The sequence below is a fragment of the Lagopus leucura genome, unplaced genomic scaffold (assembly GCF_019238085.1).
Source record: "Lagopus leucura isolate 7727_CA_CO unplaced genomic scaffold, USGS_WTPT01 Super-Scaffold_100050, whole genome shotgun sequence".
NCBI classification, from domain to species: Eukaryota; Metazoa; Chordata; class Aves; order Galliformes; family Phasianidae; genus Lagopus; species Lagopus leucura.
In genome coordinates, this window is record NW_024962296.1 from 736,207 (window position 1) to 752,807 (window position 16,601).

General features: G+C 59.3%; 1 protein-coding gene across 4 annotated transcripts in view; it reads left to right on the top strand.

Moving 5' to 3' along the window:
- The window catches only part of CACNA2D2 (calcium voltage-gated channel auxiliary subunit alpha2delta 2), a 129,674-nt gene extending 113,079 nt beyond the window's left edge, over positions 1 to 16,595 (top strand). For 2 of the 4 annotated variants that reach the window (XM_042885423.1, XM_042885424.1), the window contains exons 7-39: positions 1,429 to 1,560; positions 1,640 to 1,697; positions 2,947 to 2,997; positions 3,076 to 3,175; positions 4,250 to 4,408; positions 4,513 to 4,620; positions 4,768 to 4,846; positions 5,005 to 5,054; positions 5,355 to 5,444; positions 5,533 to 5,601; positions 5,746 to 5,820; positions 6,216 to 6,290; positions 6,720 to 6,791; positions 6,924 to 6,995; positions 7,074 to 7,135; positions 8,195 to 8,271; positions 9,237 to 9,257; positions 11,035 to 11,095; positions 12,555 to 12,652; positions 12,756 to 12,846; positions 12,971 to 13,033; positions 13,138 to 13,241; positions 13,319 to 13,417; positions 13,523 to 13,617; positions 13,835 to 13,882; positions 14,052 to 14,123; positions 14,300 to 14,452; positions 14,528 to 14,580; positions 15,185 to 15,240; positions 15,329 to 15,452; positions 15,543 to 15,652; positions 15,822 to 15,910; positions 16,242 to 16,595. In XM_042885423.1, coding sequence (XP_042741357.1) covers positions 1,429 to 1,560; positions 1,640 to 1,697; positions 2,947 to 2,997; positions 3,076 to 3,175; positions 4,250 to 4,408; positions 4,513 to 4,620; positions 4,768 to 4,846; positions 5,005 to 5,054; positions 5,355 to 5,444; positions 5,533 to 5,601; positions 5,746 to 5,820; positions 6,216 to 6,290; positions 6,720 to 6,791; positions 6,924 to 6,995; positions 7,074 to 7,135; positions 8,195 to 8,271; positions 9,237 to 9,257; positions 11,035 to 11,095; positions 12,555 to 12,652; positions 12,756 to 12,846; positions 12,971 to 13,033; positions 13,138 to 13,241; positions 13,319 to 13,417; positions 13,523 to 13,617; positions 13,835 to 13,882; positions 14,052 to 14,123; positions 14,300 to 14,452; positions 14,528 to 14,580; positions 15,185 to 15,240; positions 15,329 to 15,452; positions 15,543 to 15,652; positions 15,822 to 15,910; positions 16,242 to 16,370 — 2,795 coding nt within the window. In that variant the 3' untranslated portion in view covers positions 16,371 to 16,595. The remainder of the gene's footprint in view (positions 1 to 1,428; positions 1,561 to 1,639; positions 1,698 to 2,946; positions 2,998 to 3,075; positions 3,176 to 4,249; positions 4,409 to 4,512; positions 4,621 to 4,767; positions 4,847 to 5,004; positions 5,055 to 5,354; positions 5,445 to 5,532; positions 5,602 to 5,745; positions 5,821 to 6,215; positions 6,291 to 6,719; positions 6,792 to 6,923; positions 6,996 to 7,073; positions 7,136 to 8,194; positions 8,272 to 9,236; positions 9,258 to 11,034; positions 11,096 to 12,554; positions 12,653 to 12,755; positions 12,847 to 12,970; positions 13,034 to 13,137; positions 13,242 to 13,318; positions 13,418 to 13,522; positions 13,618 to 13,834; positions 13,883 to 14,051; positions 14,124 to 14,299; positions 14,453 to 14,527; positions 14,581 to 15,184; positions 15,241 to 15,328; positions 15,453 to 15,542; positions 15,653 to 15,821; positions 15,911 to 16,241) is intronic. The other 2 variants (XM_042885425.1, XM_042885426.1) reach the window with 2 other exon arrangements.
- Positions 16,596 to 16,601: the final 6 nt, after the last annotated feature.

Consider the following 16,601-nt stretch of genomic DNA (forward strand, 5'->3'; position numbering starts at 1 on the left):
GATGGATGGAAAGACGGATGGACAGATAGGTGGATTGATGGATGGGTGGGTGGATGGATGGATGGACAGATGGACGGATGTATAGATGGATGGGTGGGTGAACAGAAGGGTGGACAGGTGGGTGGGTGAACAGAAGGGTGGACAGGTGGATGGATGAACAGATAGATGAACAATGGTGTGTGTGGTGGAAGAGCAGGATGTGCCACACCAGCTTGTGGATCTGGGCCAGGCTGACATGTCCACTTTAGAGAGGTGACAGTTCCTGAGCAGCGAGAGCTCTCCCAGCTCTCCCAGCTCTCCCGTCTCAGCTGCACGCAGCGACAGTCCCTCTGACACATGGTGACAGCCGGTCTGCATTTCCCTCTAGTGGCTGCTCTGCACAGAGCGGGCACTGCTCCCTGCCTGATTCCATCCGTGCACTGCACCCAGCCCAGGCACCGTTGCTGAGGAACACGACCCCCACATGGCCCCGCACCCCCTACACTCTAACTTACTGGCACTTGGCAAGAGCACCTGGGCAAGGTGACAAGGACAGAGCTCATGCTCCTGTCTCACACACTCAGAGCCATGTTGCCGGAGCAATTTCACCACATCAGCATCTCTGGATTAGAAATTGCAATTAGTTTTATTACCCAGACAGCACAGGCCAAGCGGCTCATGAGACAAATGATAAGAGTGAGGGGAGGCAGAGTGGGCTAGCGGAAGCATTCTTTGCTCCAAACCCCAATGCAGTGCTGGTGCCATGCGGGAGCACAGCCACCACCCTGCTGGGGACCAGGCTGGGGACAGTCCTGAGAGCACGTCCCCATGCACTGATTAAAACCCTGCAGAGCCACCCTCTGCCGTCACCCCTGGCTACACATGCAAATGACATCCTATATGTGTTTTATTTACAGTGCCACTTTTAATTAAAGCTGCAATCAGTTGCTGGTGGGGCGGGGATGGGGATGAGGGTGAGGTGGGACGGGGACACACTGCTGCACGCCAGAGTGCTGAGCCCTGTGCTGCCCCAAGGCAAGGCTTAGGGACACGTCACCCAGGGGTGGCAGTCCTCACTGTCACCAAGGGAACAGGGGGTTTCCTGGCTGTGTTGGTGCACCGCAGGGCCCCACAGCCATCAGGGTTCCAGGAGCCCCATGCCCATGGGGACATGCCGCTGTCCCCACATGCTGTCGGCCCCATTTGAGTAACTGTGGGCTGAGGCTGCCGGGAGCTTATCTGCTGCTTTAATAGCTGAATAATTTAAAACCTCTGTTTGACGGCATCTTAATTGCTTCAGCGTCAGGTGCGGGGGACAGCAGAAACACAGAGCAGGGCCTGGTGCAGCCTGGCCCCATGAGGCTCCTGGGGAAGGGGTAGAAGGGAGATGGTGTGCCATGTGCCCGCTGTCCCCTGCATCCCCACCACCGCCCGGTCTGTGCCTTGCAGCCACCGTGATCCTCAACGAGCTGAACTGGACGCAGGCACTGGAGGACGTTTTCATTGAGAACCGCAAGGAAGACCCCTCCCTGCTCTGGCAGGTCTTCGGCAGCGCCACCGGCGTCACCCGCTACTATCCTGGTGTGTGATGTGGGCAGCCCCCTGCCCCAGGTCCCCTGTCCCCAGGTCCCCCTTGCTCAACACTCGCCTTTCCCCACAGCCACCCCATGGAGAGCACCCAATAAGATCGACCTGTACGACGTGCGCAGACGGCCCTGGTAAGGGGGCAGTGGCTGAGGGGGGGACAGCGAGGGCCCCTGTCCCCTGTGCCCCCTCCCGCTGCCCCCGGCACGCCGCGCTCCGGCGCTGTGAGCAGCCAGCTCTGTCCAATTTTCATTTCACACATCGTTGGCGTTGGAAAATGGATACAATAACACAGGCAGGGGCAGCCAGGCTGCGGCTTTCAGCTCCCGCTCCCTCCCCTCCTCCAGCACTGGGGAGGTGGAGGTTGGGGGGTGGAGATAAGCCCTCAGATCTCAATGGCGTAGGGAGAGGTGCCCCTCACCGATCCCACATAGCGTTCCTGCAGCAAACAGGGAACCAGAAGGACAGCAAAGGCAGTGCCAGCACCGTGGTGCCTAAGTGCTGGCTGCAGGCTGCATTGAGCCACACGCTGCACTGGGTATGATGGAGTCACTCCCCATTAGCCCAGGTAGATGTGCTCATTTGGCAGTGCCAATTAACACTGCTCCACTGATGATGCCCACCTGTGCCCCAGCATCCCCGGCAGCTCCATCCCCAGAGCCCCCTGTGGGGCACATTGGGTCCCCTTGTCCCAGCCATGCCACCAGCCTCTCCAGGGACAGGCAGAGCCACCGGACGGCAATGGCTGCCAGTGCCGCTCACTTTCCTTCCCCTCCTTGACAAATGGCCCTATTAAATAAAGCCTTTTCCTGCAGAGCTCTGGGTATTAATCTGAGTGGGACACTGGAGACAAATGCGGTGCCACAACCCATTACAGACAGCATCTCAGTTCCCAGGGAGCAGGCGGGGGGAACAAGCCGAGCCCCCGGCCCGACAGCAGTGCTGGGTTGGGTTGGGGCAGGGGGAGAGCTATCCCTATGCTCTGTAGGACAGTGCCACAGGGCTGGGGCCAAGCCAGATGCCTCTGCACAGCCTGGGTGCATCCATGGGGTGAGAAAGCGCTCCTGATTGTTTGGGGGGGGTGGGAGGATGATTTCCACGCCGTTATTATTCCAGAGCTAAAAATAACCTCATCAGCCTGGCCTTTGAAGCTTCCAGGGGGGTAAATAGCATTTTAATATGGATGCATGTGTCAGCACAATCAGCGTGCAGAAAAGGGCTGCGATGATGGAGGAGTTTAGCATTTAGAGCTCGTTAAGCTGATGCAGCGGCGAGTTGGCCGTGCCTCTCTGCACGCCCACCTGGTGGGGCCACAGCATCAGCAGGGCTAGGGACCCCCAGCACAGCTCCTGCCACACACTGACCCCGCTCTGTGCCCCGCAGGTACATCCAGGGTGCTTCATCCCCAAAGGACATGGTCATCATCGTGGATGTGTGAGTAGAGCGGGCGGGCGGTGGGCACCCCACACTCCCCCTCCCCGTGCCAAGTACCCACTCCCCTCTCTGTGGCAGGAGCGGCAGTGTGAGCGGCCTCACCCTCAAGCTGATGAAGACCTCGGTCCACGAGATGCTGGACACACTCTCGGATGATGACTACGTCAACGTGGCCTCAGTGAGCCCTGCTCTTTTCTTTTACAAGGAATCCTGAAATGGTGCTGCTGGCAGCTGCTGGGCAGCTCAAGGCCGGCTCAAGGAGAGCCGTAGGGATCCAGCCCTGCCTGGCTGAGCCCTGCCCCATGCTCCTCAGGGGTCCTGGATCTCTGGGGAGTGCTGGGGGCATGGTGGCTATCAGCCCAACAACGCTGAGCCGCTGGGGGTTGCCCCAAGCAAAGTCAGAGGGAGCCATGGGTTACTGGTGGACAATAGCTTTGGCTTGTATAACAGTGCCACTAGCCCGTGACATAGTGCAGTGTGGTGGCCGTGCTGGAGACGAGCTGTGCTGCCAGCAGATTCTGCCCCCCCCCCCCGGCCGTGACCACGTCGGTGCTCGTTAGCACGTCTGGCCCCTCTACCGCATCACTGCTCCCCTAATGCGGTCCCTGCTGCCAGGAAACGGAGCAGAAGCAGAAGGCAGCACCTGCTCTTGCTGCCTCTATGCAGCATGGCTCAGCTCAGCTCAGCTCAGCTCGGCACCACGTGTTCCCTCACCCATACCCAGATGCCCCAGACACATACCAGAGTGCCAATTAAAGAGTTTGTTCCATCACCCTTCATTCCCTGCTCACTTGCTGCTATGCAGCACGCTGCAGAGGCAGCAGGATGTGCCCACTGACCCACCATAAGCAGAGTGCTGGCCAAGGATGTGCTGTGTGGACTGGAGAAGCCAGAAATCTAGTCTCTAAAACAGCAAACTGATTTCCTGAAGTGACGGGTGAGCACACTCAGGTTGAGATCACTCCAGTGTCCCCAGTTCCCCCAGTGTCCCTGTACTGCTGGGACATGCTCCAGCTCATGAGTTTAGGACCACAGAGTCATGGAATCATAGAATCATGGAATCACTAAACCACAGAATCATGGAACTGCGGAATCATGGAAACATAGAGTCATGGAATCACAGAACTGTAGACTCATGGAATCATTTGAGTTGGATTATCTGATCCAAATCCCCTGCAATGAACAGATGTGCTGCTGGGGCTGCTTTTCGCTCTCCTTCCCGAGACCCTCCACTCTCTCTTCTCCCTCCCAGTTCAATGAAAAGGCAAAGCCGGTGTCATGCTTCAAGCATCTGGTGCAGGCCAACATCCGCAACAAGAAGGTCTTCAAGGAGGATGTGCAGGGCATGGTGGCCAAGGGCACGACTGACTACAAGGCTGGCTTCGAGTATGCCTTCGACCAGCTGCAGAATGTGAGCCAAGGCTGTGCCCATGGGTGCTGGGGGCACCCATGGGTGCTGGGATTTAGCATCCCTCTCCCTGTGCATCGTCTCTCAACTCACACTCTGCCTCGCAGTCCAACATCACGCGTGCCAACTGCAACAAGATGATCATGATGTTCACGGACGGTGGTGAGGACCGGGTGCAAGATGTCTTTGAGAAGTACAACTGGCCCAATAAGACGGTGAGCGCTCCCCACTGCCTGGCAACGGGGATGGGCAGGGGCTGGCAGGCTCTGAGCACCATGGGGATGGGGTCACAGGACAAGCTTGGGGCCCTGCAGCAGGATCCCAGTGCTGCCATGTGCCCTGACAGCCACGCTGTGCCGCAGGTTCGTGTCTTTACCTTCTCTGTGGGGCAGCACAACTATGACGTGACCCCACTGCAGTGGATGGCATGCGCCAACAAAGGTGAGCAGGGGCTGGGCACGCGTGGCTGGAAGCACCCCCTGGGATGTGGGGTCACCTGGCACCTGGGGGCTGGCAGTGGTGCTGGCAGCATGGGCAGGCAGCGGGACAAATGCTGCAGAATGCTGGCTCTCTACCTGCATCTCTCTTTCCTTTCCGAGGTTACTACTTTGAAATCCCCTCTATTGGTGCCATCCGCATCAACACACAGGTGAGGCGGGGTGCTGATACACAGCAGCAGGCAAAGCTGCCCTCTGGGGCACCCCAAAAAGCTGCCCGGCCCCAAAACACTATGTGCTGTTGGAATATGTCCTGTGCAGTACGCCCTGCCCCTTTCCCTCACCATATGGGCTGTCGCCATGTACCCTTGGGGAGAGCTGTTCCCTGCGAGATGCCATGCTGGCACCTCTGTGGCCCCACTTCAGGATTCCATCCTGCACATGCAGAGGACAGGAGCATGCAGGAGGTGTCTGTGCCCCTTGTCTCACTGTCCCTGCCCCTGTCCCTGCAGGAGTACCTGGATGTGCTGGGCAGGCCCATGGTGCTGGCTGGGAACCGTGCCAAGCAGGTGCAGTGGACCAACGTCTACCAGGATGCTCTGGTAAGGATGCCCACCTGGCACAGCCCCGGTGTAGTGTGACAGCCAGGTGCCACCACAAGGCTGGGTGACACCTCCTGTGCTGCTACAGGGGCTGGGGCTGGTGGTGACGGGCACGCTGCCTGTGTTCAACCTGACAGAGGACAGCAGTGACAGGAAGGTAGGAGCACTCCTGGGGTCCTGTCCCCTCTATGGAGCCAGAGGATGAGCACAGCTCCCATGAGCACCCGTGAGTGCTGCCTGAAGGGCTTGGCCCCGGGTGTGGGTGCACCCACTGATTCTGCTGCCTTGTGCTGCCTTCCAGAACCAGCTCATCCTGGGCGTGATGGGGATCGATGTGGCGCTGAACGACATCAAGAAGCTGACACCACGATACAATGTGCGTGGGGAGCTTTTGTCCCATCTGCCCCCGCCCCAGGGTCCTGGTGCCACACTGAAGTACTGAGCATGGCCTGGGCACCTCCAGCAGGGTGGCAAAGCCTGTGGTGGTGGGCATGTTGCACCTGGGAACACAGAGCAGAGCCAATTGCAGAGACAATGGGCAGTGGTTCAGAACACAAAATTCAGAGTCAAGGAGAGAAGAAAATGGCTGGGTTCCGTTGCACCTGCATGCTTCCCATTCCAGGGCTCCACAAAAGGGGGAGCTGAACTTTGGGGGTTGGAGAGGAAAAATGAGCCTTGGGGGAGGCTGGGAGCCTGCAGAGGCTGGGCTCTGGGGTGGCATGGGTTCACCACAGATCGGCACAGCTCACCCCTCCTCATGTCCCCCCACAGCTGGGAGCCAATGGCTATGTCTTCGCCATTGACTTGAACGGCTACGTGCTGCTGCACCCCAACCTGCAGCCCCAGGTGAGCAGGTGTGCCCCTGGCTAGGACCTCACCTCTGCCCCTGGGGGACACCGTGGCCAGGAAACATAGCATGTGTGAAGCTCCCACCACCCTCCTGACAGCAGTGTGTAGGATTTTGCCATGACCCAGGAGAAATAGGAATTCCCAGGAATCTTGGGCAAAGAGGCTCATTTGTCCAGGAGAGCCAGCTCCTGCAGAGGAGCTAATTGTGGGAATTCATCACTGGGCAGCGAGCGAGGATGAAGTGGCCCATTTGTCTCTTTGGCAGCTATGTCACACTCCACCCATCTCCATGCTAACAGGCTGCCTGTCAGGTGACAGCAGCCACTCTGTCCCATTGTGGGTGGGGGACTGTGATGAGTATGTTTGTGCTCAGCAATGCCTGCAAGAGCCCTGAGCCCTTCCTAAGCCCTCCCCCTCCGCCAACAGATCATCAATTTCCGTGAGCCAGTGACGCTGGACTTCCTGGACGCCGAGCTGGAGGATGAGAACAAGGAGGAGGTGGGCAGGACTGGGGCACGGCAATGTAGGCTGGCACCACTGGGCTGCCGCTGGGGACCAGTCACCATCCCTGGGTGATATTTGGTGGCACGGGAGCCAGACTGCCCTCACACACCTCTCCATGTCCCCCAGATCCGGAGAAGCATGATTGATGGGAACGATGGGCAGAGGTTCATCAAGACACTCATCAAGTCGTTGGATGAGGTAATGCTGCAGGGAGGGGGCATGCCACATGGGGCAGTGTCAGCATGCAGAGCCCTAACCCACCTCCCCACCCAACAGCAATACATCGATGAGGTGTTCAGGACCTACACGTGGGCTCCCATCAAAAGCACCAACTACAGGTGAGCGGCCTCAGCAGGACCTGTGCCAGCATGGGGACACATGCAAGGAGCTCCAGAGGTCTCCGAGGCCACCTCGAGTGTGTCCCACAGACAGGGAGTGGCAGAGGTGCGCTCCAGGTCATTGCACATGTTGCTTTGGAGATGGAGAGCAAAGCTTCCTCCACATCTGTAGAACCACAGAATCCTCTGGGCTGGAAAAGACCTCCAGGACCGCCAAGCGCTACCCTTGAAGACGGCGCTCTCCCAGCTCGGCGCTGGGCGTGAATGCTGTCACCACATGCCACCACATCTCTGCAGCCAGAGCCCACCAGCCTGGCACACTCCCACAGCATCTTCCGTGGGTTCGGCAACCCCAGGACCACCTCCCATCTCTTCCTTTCCCACCCCCATCTCACATTCTCATGTGCCGAGCCCTCCAGGTGCATGGATTCTCCCAGAGCCACTGGCCATATAAGAGTTTTCTCCTTTCTCCGCTCACTGGGAATCTTCTGACCCTTTGTTTGAGGGTCACAGCTCTTTTTGGCTCCCCCTCTTTGGGGACAGTTGGTTTGTATTCTGCACACATCTCCCAGGTACCCAGGCAGGCACTCACTGCCCTCAGTACTGATCTCAACCTCGGCTGGGCTGGCTTGTCACCTGCCTCTGCCCAGGAGATGGCCCTGGGGGCAATGGGGAAATCTCGGGTGCTCTAGCAACATCCTTAGGTGCACCAAGGTGGCATCAGGTACGCCAGGATGTCCCTGGGTGCTCCAGGATGGCTGTGATTGCCCAATCATGGCTGTGGGTTCCCCGCGATGGCCCTCGGCACCCTGGAGTGGCCCTGGGTGCCACTTGATGGCCACAGATGTTCCATGGTGGCCATGAAGGCCCCATGGTGGCCCTGGGTGCCCCACGATACCAGTGGGTGCTCCATGATGGTTATGGATGCCCCAGGATGCCTATGAGTGCCCCTGGAATTCTCGGTGCCCCATGTTTGTCCTGGGTGCTTCATGGATGCCCGCACAATGCCCATGGCTGCTGCATGATGCCTTACGCTGCCCATCTGCTCTTCCCCCGCAGCCTGGGGCTGGTCCTGCCCCCCTACAGCACCTACTACATCCAGGCCAACCTCAGTGACCAGATCCTGCAAGTGAAGTGTAAGTAGCCCCTTCCCTCCGTGCCCCCCCGCACACCCTCTGCCCCTGCCCACCCCCCAGATACGGCTGTCGGGGGGGAAAGAACGAAGCCAAACCCTATGAGAAAAGGGATGAGAATAGCTGTGAGAGGAAAGCAAACTAAAAAGCGAGCCCGAGAGGCGCGAGGAGGTGAGCGCACACACCCGAGGCAGGACCAGCTGCGCCAGGGCCGGGTGCTGGCACGTGGCACCCGAGCGGCCGGCACTGCTGGGGCCAGGATAGCACTGCAGCACAGGGAATTTGCCAAGCCTGTGAAAGTTTGCATGGGTCTTTTTTGTTTATTTATTTCCTTTGTTTGATTACAGTTCTTTGCTTTCAACCATTCTTATTGTTTCATTGAGTTCGCTTTCGGTTGGTTTCGATTTTTTTCCTTTTGGTTGAATCCGTGTACTTGTGTGTTAGCCTGGCCCCCTCTCCCCCCCCCCTCGGACCCTCACCCTCTCCCGACAGTGGGGCCGGCGCAGCCTCCAGCTCCCACCCCCGGCCCTCGGCCCCTGTGGCCGCCAGGAGCCCCCGGACCCCGGGAGGGGGGTCCCCACCTCCGCCCCCTGCCCGCCATTCTGCATGCCCCGCAGTGCGAGCATCGCTGTACCGAGACTGTTGCAAGTGTTTGCTGCTGACTCGCATTTTCCTTTGGAGTACTGAACATATATATATATTTCTCTAGTGATATCTCGGCATCTTTTATTATTTCACTGTGGCCTTTTTGTTTCTTTACTTTTTTTTTTCTTTTTCTTTTACGTGTTGTTTTTTGCAAGAGGTTTCCTTTTGGTATGATTATGATACACAATATTTTTATTCAAACGGCGATTGAATAAAATATTGTTTGTGCCCCCTCCCCCCTTTCCACCCAACCCCTTTTTTTTCGTTTGTTGTTTTTTTGTTTGTTGTTTTTCTTGCTTTCTCTCTATGGTGGATTCACACAGTACCAAACATCAAAATGAAGGGCAAGTATTTTCAGTCTCAGACCACTCACCTTCACCACCCGTCCCGCCCCGTGTCGGCCCCAGCCCTGCCTCCACGGCTCCCACCTTCCTTGCTTGCCCATTTCCCTGCCCGTTTGCCGAACCTGCAAACCGCCACGACCCTGCCTTCTCCTCCTCTTCCTCCTTCTCCTCCACCTCCTTCTCCTCCTCCTCGTCCTCTCCTCCTCCACTCCTCCAGCCCCCTGTTACTTGGAAGCGACATGTCTTGTTATGTTCATGAGAGCTTTCCCACGGTGACCCCACTCCCTTCCTGCACATCTCTCCAAAATCCGACCTGATACTGCTCCAGGCCCGGTCTCATCCAAAATCGTTTTTGATGAACGAGGTTTTCAGTAGCTAGCCGGGATCCCTCTCCTCCTCTGCCAAACCCTCTTCTCGCTGCCCTCTCCTTGCTCTCACCCCTCCGGCTCTCTTCTCCCTGCCCCAAACCCAGCTCCTCTGCTTCCTTCCCCCCCTTCAAGACAACTCAACCTGAACGGGATAGGGCTGTACAGAGCAGGGCTGGGGATGTGGGGTGGAGGGACGGGGCCCAGGGACCCCAGCGGTGCCCTCACCGCCGCTCCCTTGCCCCCTGGGATGGGCTTTCTGGGGCTGTGATGTCACCGTGCTGCATGTCCCCTGCCCTGCAGGGATGCCATCAGCCCCATCCAGGCACCAGCTCTCACCCCAGGGCTTGATGTCCTGGCATCGGGGTCTGCAGGTGGTCACCCCACACAGCCAGGTGGTTGTCACCGGTGTCATCCATGGTGGGGCATGGCAACGTCCCTGCCAAGCGCACACCCACATCATACGGCGCCTACATGGCCGCAGTGGGAGGACAGGGAGGGAACAGTGGGGCCGGGAGCCAGGGAGCGGCAGCAGGCAGCGGTGTCCCCCTCAGCCCTGTCCCATCAGCCTTGAGTTGCCTCCTTCCTTGCCCCTGCAATGGCAATGCGGATGGGCTCAGTGCGAGCGTTCTGTGCTCCTCTCCTCCTCCTCCTCTCATCGGCTTGTTCCCAGTCCCTGCCTACAGCCCTCGGAGAGCAACAGTCCAACCTCCGGCCGCGCCTCACTGCCCGGCCGCACAACGCGCTGTGGGAGGGGGAACACCATGGGGACCAGGGATGTCACCTCCCCACACACGCATCCACCGCTGCCCCTAGGGGACATCCCCGGGAGCGAGGACCCCCCAAATAGGAGCGGGGTGGCCGAGGGCTTGCGGCTGTGCCCCCCAGGGATGGGGGGGGCCCGCAGCAGGATCCCACAGCGCGTTGTTCGGCCCTTGTCCCTGGCGAGCCGCGGGTTGGACTGTCCTCGTCAAGGTGCCTGGTTTGGCCATGCCGATGCCTGAAAACTCCTTTTCTCTCCGATGACCAAGTGTTTCGGCGGTTCTCCACGAGCACAGCATGCGGTTCCTCCCGTTGTCGATGACCCTAATAAGAGAGAGACGCCACCAAACATGCATATATATCCACGCGCGCATATATATGCGTGTGTGTGCACGCGTCCCAGCGTGCCGCCAACCGAGCCAACCGTGCTCCGACGCCAATTCGGTCCAAATCCTCCCCATGCTGGCAGCGCGTTGGTGGGCACTCCGTGCCACGGGGGCCTCCGGCCAGCACGACGGCTTTCCTTTCTCTCTTGTTACCAACGCAGCCGGTCTCTGTCCCTGCCCTCTCTCTGTCCGTCTCTCTCCCTCCTGAGCCCCCCAGCATCTCCGTTTGCAGCCCCACTGGATAACGTCGCCTTTCTGTTGCAGATTTTGAATACCTGCTGCCCAACAGCTTTGAGTCGGAGGGACATGTGTTCATTGCTCCCAGGTAGCTCTGTGTGTGCGCTTGCCGAGGTGTGCATCCCCCCGGCCCCGCTGCCCCCACCTCGCCTTGCCTACCTCCCCTGCCGCTCTGTGTTGTGTGCCCGCGTGCCGCACGGTGATGGTGGCACAGGTTCCCCCCGGGGGCTTGTGGTCAGCGCGGTATATATGGACGTGGCGTGGCCCTGCCTATGCACGTGCATATATAGGTATAGTTTCTGAAAATCCGAGATGAACAGACGGACGGACAGACAGATGTGGCCCTCCACCTGCATCACAGTCAGCAGAGGGCACCAGGCAGGGTGTGCAGGCACCCAGCACCCCATCCTTCGTGGCTGCAGAATGCAACCCATGAGCATTCCTCATTAACACCTCTGGCAGATCATCTGTGTGCTCGTGCACCGGTGCTGTAGCCAAGCAGCCTTCTGGTGGGGTCTTCATCATTGCAATTTGCATTCAGCAGGTCGATCCTATGGTGCCTGCAGCACAGCATCAGAGGTGACTTTGGGACTGTCCTTCATCCTCAGGCGATGTGCAGGGGCAGTGAGGCCTGAGAACCATGGAAGCCAAAGCAGAATCTCAACAAGAAATGTATAAATCCTATAACTAAGAAGCTGCCCATGGTGTGATCAGGATAGGGGTGGAGAATGGAGTGGGAGGAGCAGCTCTGCCTCAAGCTGCCCTGCCTTAGCTAGGGAGCATTGACTCAGGACGCAGCAGGGGGACGCGGCTTTTGCAGCTGGAGCTGTGGAGCTTTGGGTGACGAAAAGAGGGGTGAGCGCTCTGGGCCATGGAGCAGCTCCCCGAGCCCCCTCCTGTTCAGCAGGCACCCATAGGATGTGCCACCAATCATTTTCAGAAACCGTATATCCCATATTCTCCCTGTGGGCGTGCCGTCCGTGTACCCGTGTGCATCCGCGCGGTTGTGCAGATGGTTGCTCCCCCGAGAGGGGACACGGTGGCCCTGTGGAAAGGGTCCCAAGGCAGCCCTCACCCCAGTAATGCCCAGCAACCAGACCCAGGGTGTATCCAGCAGGGTGGGCACAGCATCACCGTCCCTGTCACCAGGGTCCCCAGCATGTGCCCAAGGTAAGTACCACTGCCAGCGGGTATGGATGGGGACATGTAGCTTGGTGGCTGCAACAGCACTCAGTGCCACCAGAATGGAGAGAACGGGACACGGGGCGCACCAGTTTATACCAACGAGGTAACAGCACATTGGTGGTACCTCAGTGGCTGCAGAGGTGTTGGAGCCAGAGGTACCACAGGTGGTGGAGATGCCCACAGCCCAGCACAGCTCGCTCTTCACTGCCATGCTGGGTTTGGGGTGAGGAGGTGGCATGGGGCCGTGGGCACCTGGCTGGAGCCCAGCAGGTGAGGGGACATGAGCACGACTGGCATGGGGGGAAAACTGATCTTACCTTTTTCATCCTTGTGAACCACACATTTTGTCACCCAAATCCCAGAGAGTATTGCAAAGACCTCGACTTGTCAGATAACAACACCGAGTTCCTGGAGAACTTTATTGCCCTCATGGAAAAGGTGACCCCAGACTCCAAGCAGTGTGAGTAGCCGGGGTCAGCTCACGGGGGGGGGGGGATGCAGGTCATGGGGCACAAGCAGCCCCACAGGTTCCAGCCCTCACCTCATGCTGCTCCTCTCCCAAGGTGACAATTTCCTCCTGCACAACCTAATCCTGGACACAGGCATCACACAGCAGCTGGTGGAGCGCGTCTGGAAGGACCAGGACCTCAACACGTAGGCAGGGGACAGAGGACCCTTCCCTGTAGCTGTCCCTGGGGATGTGGGGACATTGAGGGGCTGGGACAGGGGACAGGGACACAACGAAACCCCGCCTCTGCATCCCCCCCTCTCCCTGCAGATACAGTCTCCTGGCTGTCTTCGCAGCCACAGATGGTGGCATCACCCGTGTCTTCCCAAACAAGTGAGTGTTCTGGTGGGGTGCCCATGCCTGGTTCCTTGTGGTGGCAGATCCGATGGCAGAGTTGGGGACAAGGGGCACCCATGGCTGTGTCTGCTCCATTCCAGAGCTGCAGATGACTGGGAGGAGGAGCCGGAGCCCTTCAATGCCAGCTTCTACCGCAGGAGCCTGGATAACAAGGGCTACATATTCAAACCACCCTACAGGGATGGTGAGTGCCTGCAAAGCACTGCAGGTGTGCCCTGGCTGTCTCCGTGTGCCACCTCGTGCCACCCCTGTCCTCCACAGATGGCTACCAGGGGCTGGATTTGGAGAACAACACCATTGGGATCCTGGTGAGCACCGCTGTGGAGCTCAGCATCGGGGGCAAGACACTGAAGCCAGCAGGTGTGCAGGGGCTGGGTGACAGTACCACTGTGCTGGGGATGTCCCCATCCCTCCAGAGCCAGGGCTGAGCCCTTCCCCCCTCTGACTGCGGCTCCTCTCCCCAAGTGGTCGGGGTGAAGCTGGACCTGGAGGCCTGGGCGGAGAAGTTCAAGGTTCTGGCAAGCAACCGGACAGACCGTGACCAGCTGGGCTCCCGCCGGGTATGCTGGGGACAGGGCTGGGGATGGGGACAGGGCTCTGCTTACCAGGGACATGACTGGGGAGCACTCCTGGGCGCTGCTGCCCATGTCCCCAATGGCCTGCAGCTCCGGCCCCATCACCCAATACATGGCACCAGTTTCCAGCCCAGCAGGGGCACATCCTCCCCTGAGCAGGGAAGGACGGTGCCACTGACCCTGCCACCGTTTTGGTTGACAGTGTGACCCCTCGAGCAGCTGTGAGATGGACTGCGAGGCCAACAACAAGGTGAGTGTTGAGCAGGGTTGGGTGGTGCCTAGTCCCTAGTCCCTAGCCTCAGGCCCTCCCATGGGGAAGAAGCCCCCAGGTGAGGGGTGAGTGAGGGTGGTCCTGGCAGTCCCTCACTCCCTGCCTACAGAGGACAAGGCAGGTGGGTGACGCTGCCCTCTTTTGCCAGGACCTCATCTGCGTCCTCATTGATGACGGTGGCTTCCTGGTGCTCTCCAACCAGGAGGATCACTGGTACCAGGTGAGCAGTGCAATCCCCAGAATGCTGCAGTCCTGATGGCAGCAGGGAGCTGAGGCTTCTAAATTCATGTCACATGTGACATTATGCATCCCCGCTTGAGTCCCTGCCACAGCAAACCCCGAAGCAAGGTCTGCTCTGTGCTGCTGGATGCAGACCGTTCCGATGTCCCGCTTCAGGTGGGCAAGTTCTTCAGTGAGGTGGACGCCAACCTGATGTCTGCCCTCTACAACAACTCCTTCTATGCCCGCAAAGAGTCCTACGACTTCCAGTCCGTCTGTGCCCCTGAGGCCCAGAGCAACACGGGTGCTGCACCACGTGGTGTCTTTGTGGTGAGTGCCCTTCGACCCATGGCTGTGCTGGCATCGTTCATGGGTCCCACTACCTCACCACCCCTCTTCCCGCAGCCCACCGTGGCCGACCTGCTGAACCTGGCCTGGTGGACCTCGGCGGCAGCCTGGTGAGTGCTGGGCCCCGCATGGCAAGAAGGACGTTGGGGTGCTGGAGGGTGTCCAAGGGAAAGCAATGAAGCTGGGGAAGTGCCTAGAGAACAAATCTAAGTGGGGAGAGTCTGGGGGAACTGGGATCGTTTAGCATGGGGAGGAGGAGGCTCAAGAAGACCTCATCACCCTCTGCAATGACTTCAAAGGAGGCTGTGACAAGATGGAGTTGATCTCTTCTGCCAAGCAACGGGTGTAGGATGAGAGGGGATGGCCTGGAGCTGTGCCAGGGGAAGTTTAGTTTGGATATCAGGAAAAATGTCTTTACAGAAAGGGTTGTGAAGCCCTGGGACAGGCTGTCCAGAGAGGTGATCGGCGTCAGCGTCCTGGAGGCATCAAAGAGATGTGGATGTGGTGTTTGGGGACATGTGTTGGCTTAGCTGTGAATTTGGCAGAGCTGTGCCAACAGTTGGACTTGATGACTTAAGGGATCACTTCCAATCAAAACGATTCCATGATTCTGTGAGCGCCATCTGTGCCTCATCCCTTGTCTGGGGCACCACTGAGTGACACCAGTGTGTTCTCAGGGATGCACAGCTCACACAGCCATGTTCCCATCTCCAGGTCCCTCTTCCAGCAGTTCCTCTACAGTCTCACCTACAGCAGCTGGTTTCAGACAGGTGAGAGCCACCTTGGTCCCAGGGGTGGGTGGACGGGTGATGTCCCCTCACTGGACACCCACAGCCACGGGACACTGTGTCAATGCAGAGGACATCATGGCAGAAGGCATGGAGGCGAGGGAGACGAGCTGCATCATGAAGCAGACGCAGTACTACTTCAGCACCGTCAACGCCACTTACAATGCCATCATCGACTGCGGGAACTGCTCCAGGTGGGTCTGTCCCCTACATCCTGGCGGTGTCCCCGTGGGCTTCAGGGGGGGATGGTGACACAAGGCCAACGTCACCCGTGCATCCTCCAGGCTGTTCCATGCGCAGAGGCTGGCCAACACCAACCTGCTCTTCGTGGTGGCCGACAAGCCCCTGTGCAGCCAATGCGAGTCCGTCAAGCTGCTGCAGGCTGAGGTCAGGGGTATCCTTTGGAGACACGGTGCCATCCCTGCAGGTGGCACAGGGACAACGGGGCAAGGGGAGGGCAGGGCAGGGGGAGCTGCCTCATGGCCATGGGGCACCATGAGGACCTTGAGGTGCGCCGTGTTCCCCTGCCACACTGGTCCCCGTCGTTTCCTTGACCCACTAAGCTCCCCCGAGAGACCCGAACCAGTGTGAGCTGGTGGACAAGCCCCGCTACCGGAAAGGCCCCCACATCTGTTTTGACTACAATGCAACAGTACGTGAGGGGCTGAGGGGGCACGGAGCTGGGGGAGGGGCTGAAAGGGATCAGAGGGGGGGAATCCCCCGGAGGGGGGCAAAGCCTTGGGGTGCCCTCCTGGGAAGGGTGGGGACAGAGCTTTGGGGGCCTCTCTGGGGGAGATCAGAGCCATGAGATTTCCCTCTGGGGGATCCGGAGCCATAGGGTGCCTAAGGGAGGGGGCATCACCATGGGGGGCCCAGGGGAGCATCGTTATGTGGGGGCACAGGGGCGGGTCACACCGTATCCCCCTGCGGCGTGCTGTTGGCTCTGTGAGTGCCCCATGTCTGCTCTCCCTTTGCCCCCCCAGGAAGATACCTCAGACTGCGGCCGAGGGGCATCCTTCACCCCCTCCCTCGGGGTCCTGCTCTCCCTGCAGTTGCTGCTCCTCTACGCCAGCACCAGCCGGCACCCGCTGCCCCCGGCCGCCTGCCTTTAACCCACGCCCGCCGCCCTCCTGTTCTCTCAGCCTCCATCTCCATTCCCTTTCCAAGGCCCGGTGGGGTGGGAGCAACCCCCCCACAGCCCCACAGCCTCGGGGCCGCGCTCCCCACAGCCACATCCAAAGAAGAGCTGGGGTGTGGGCAGGGGCCCCCCCAGCCGGGACGGCGTCCGGCACCCCCCCGGCCACTTGGACTCCAAAAGCCCCCCCTGTCTGCCCCCCATCGCT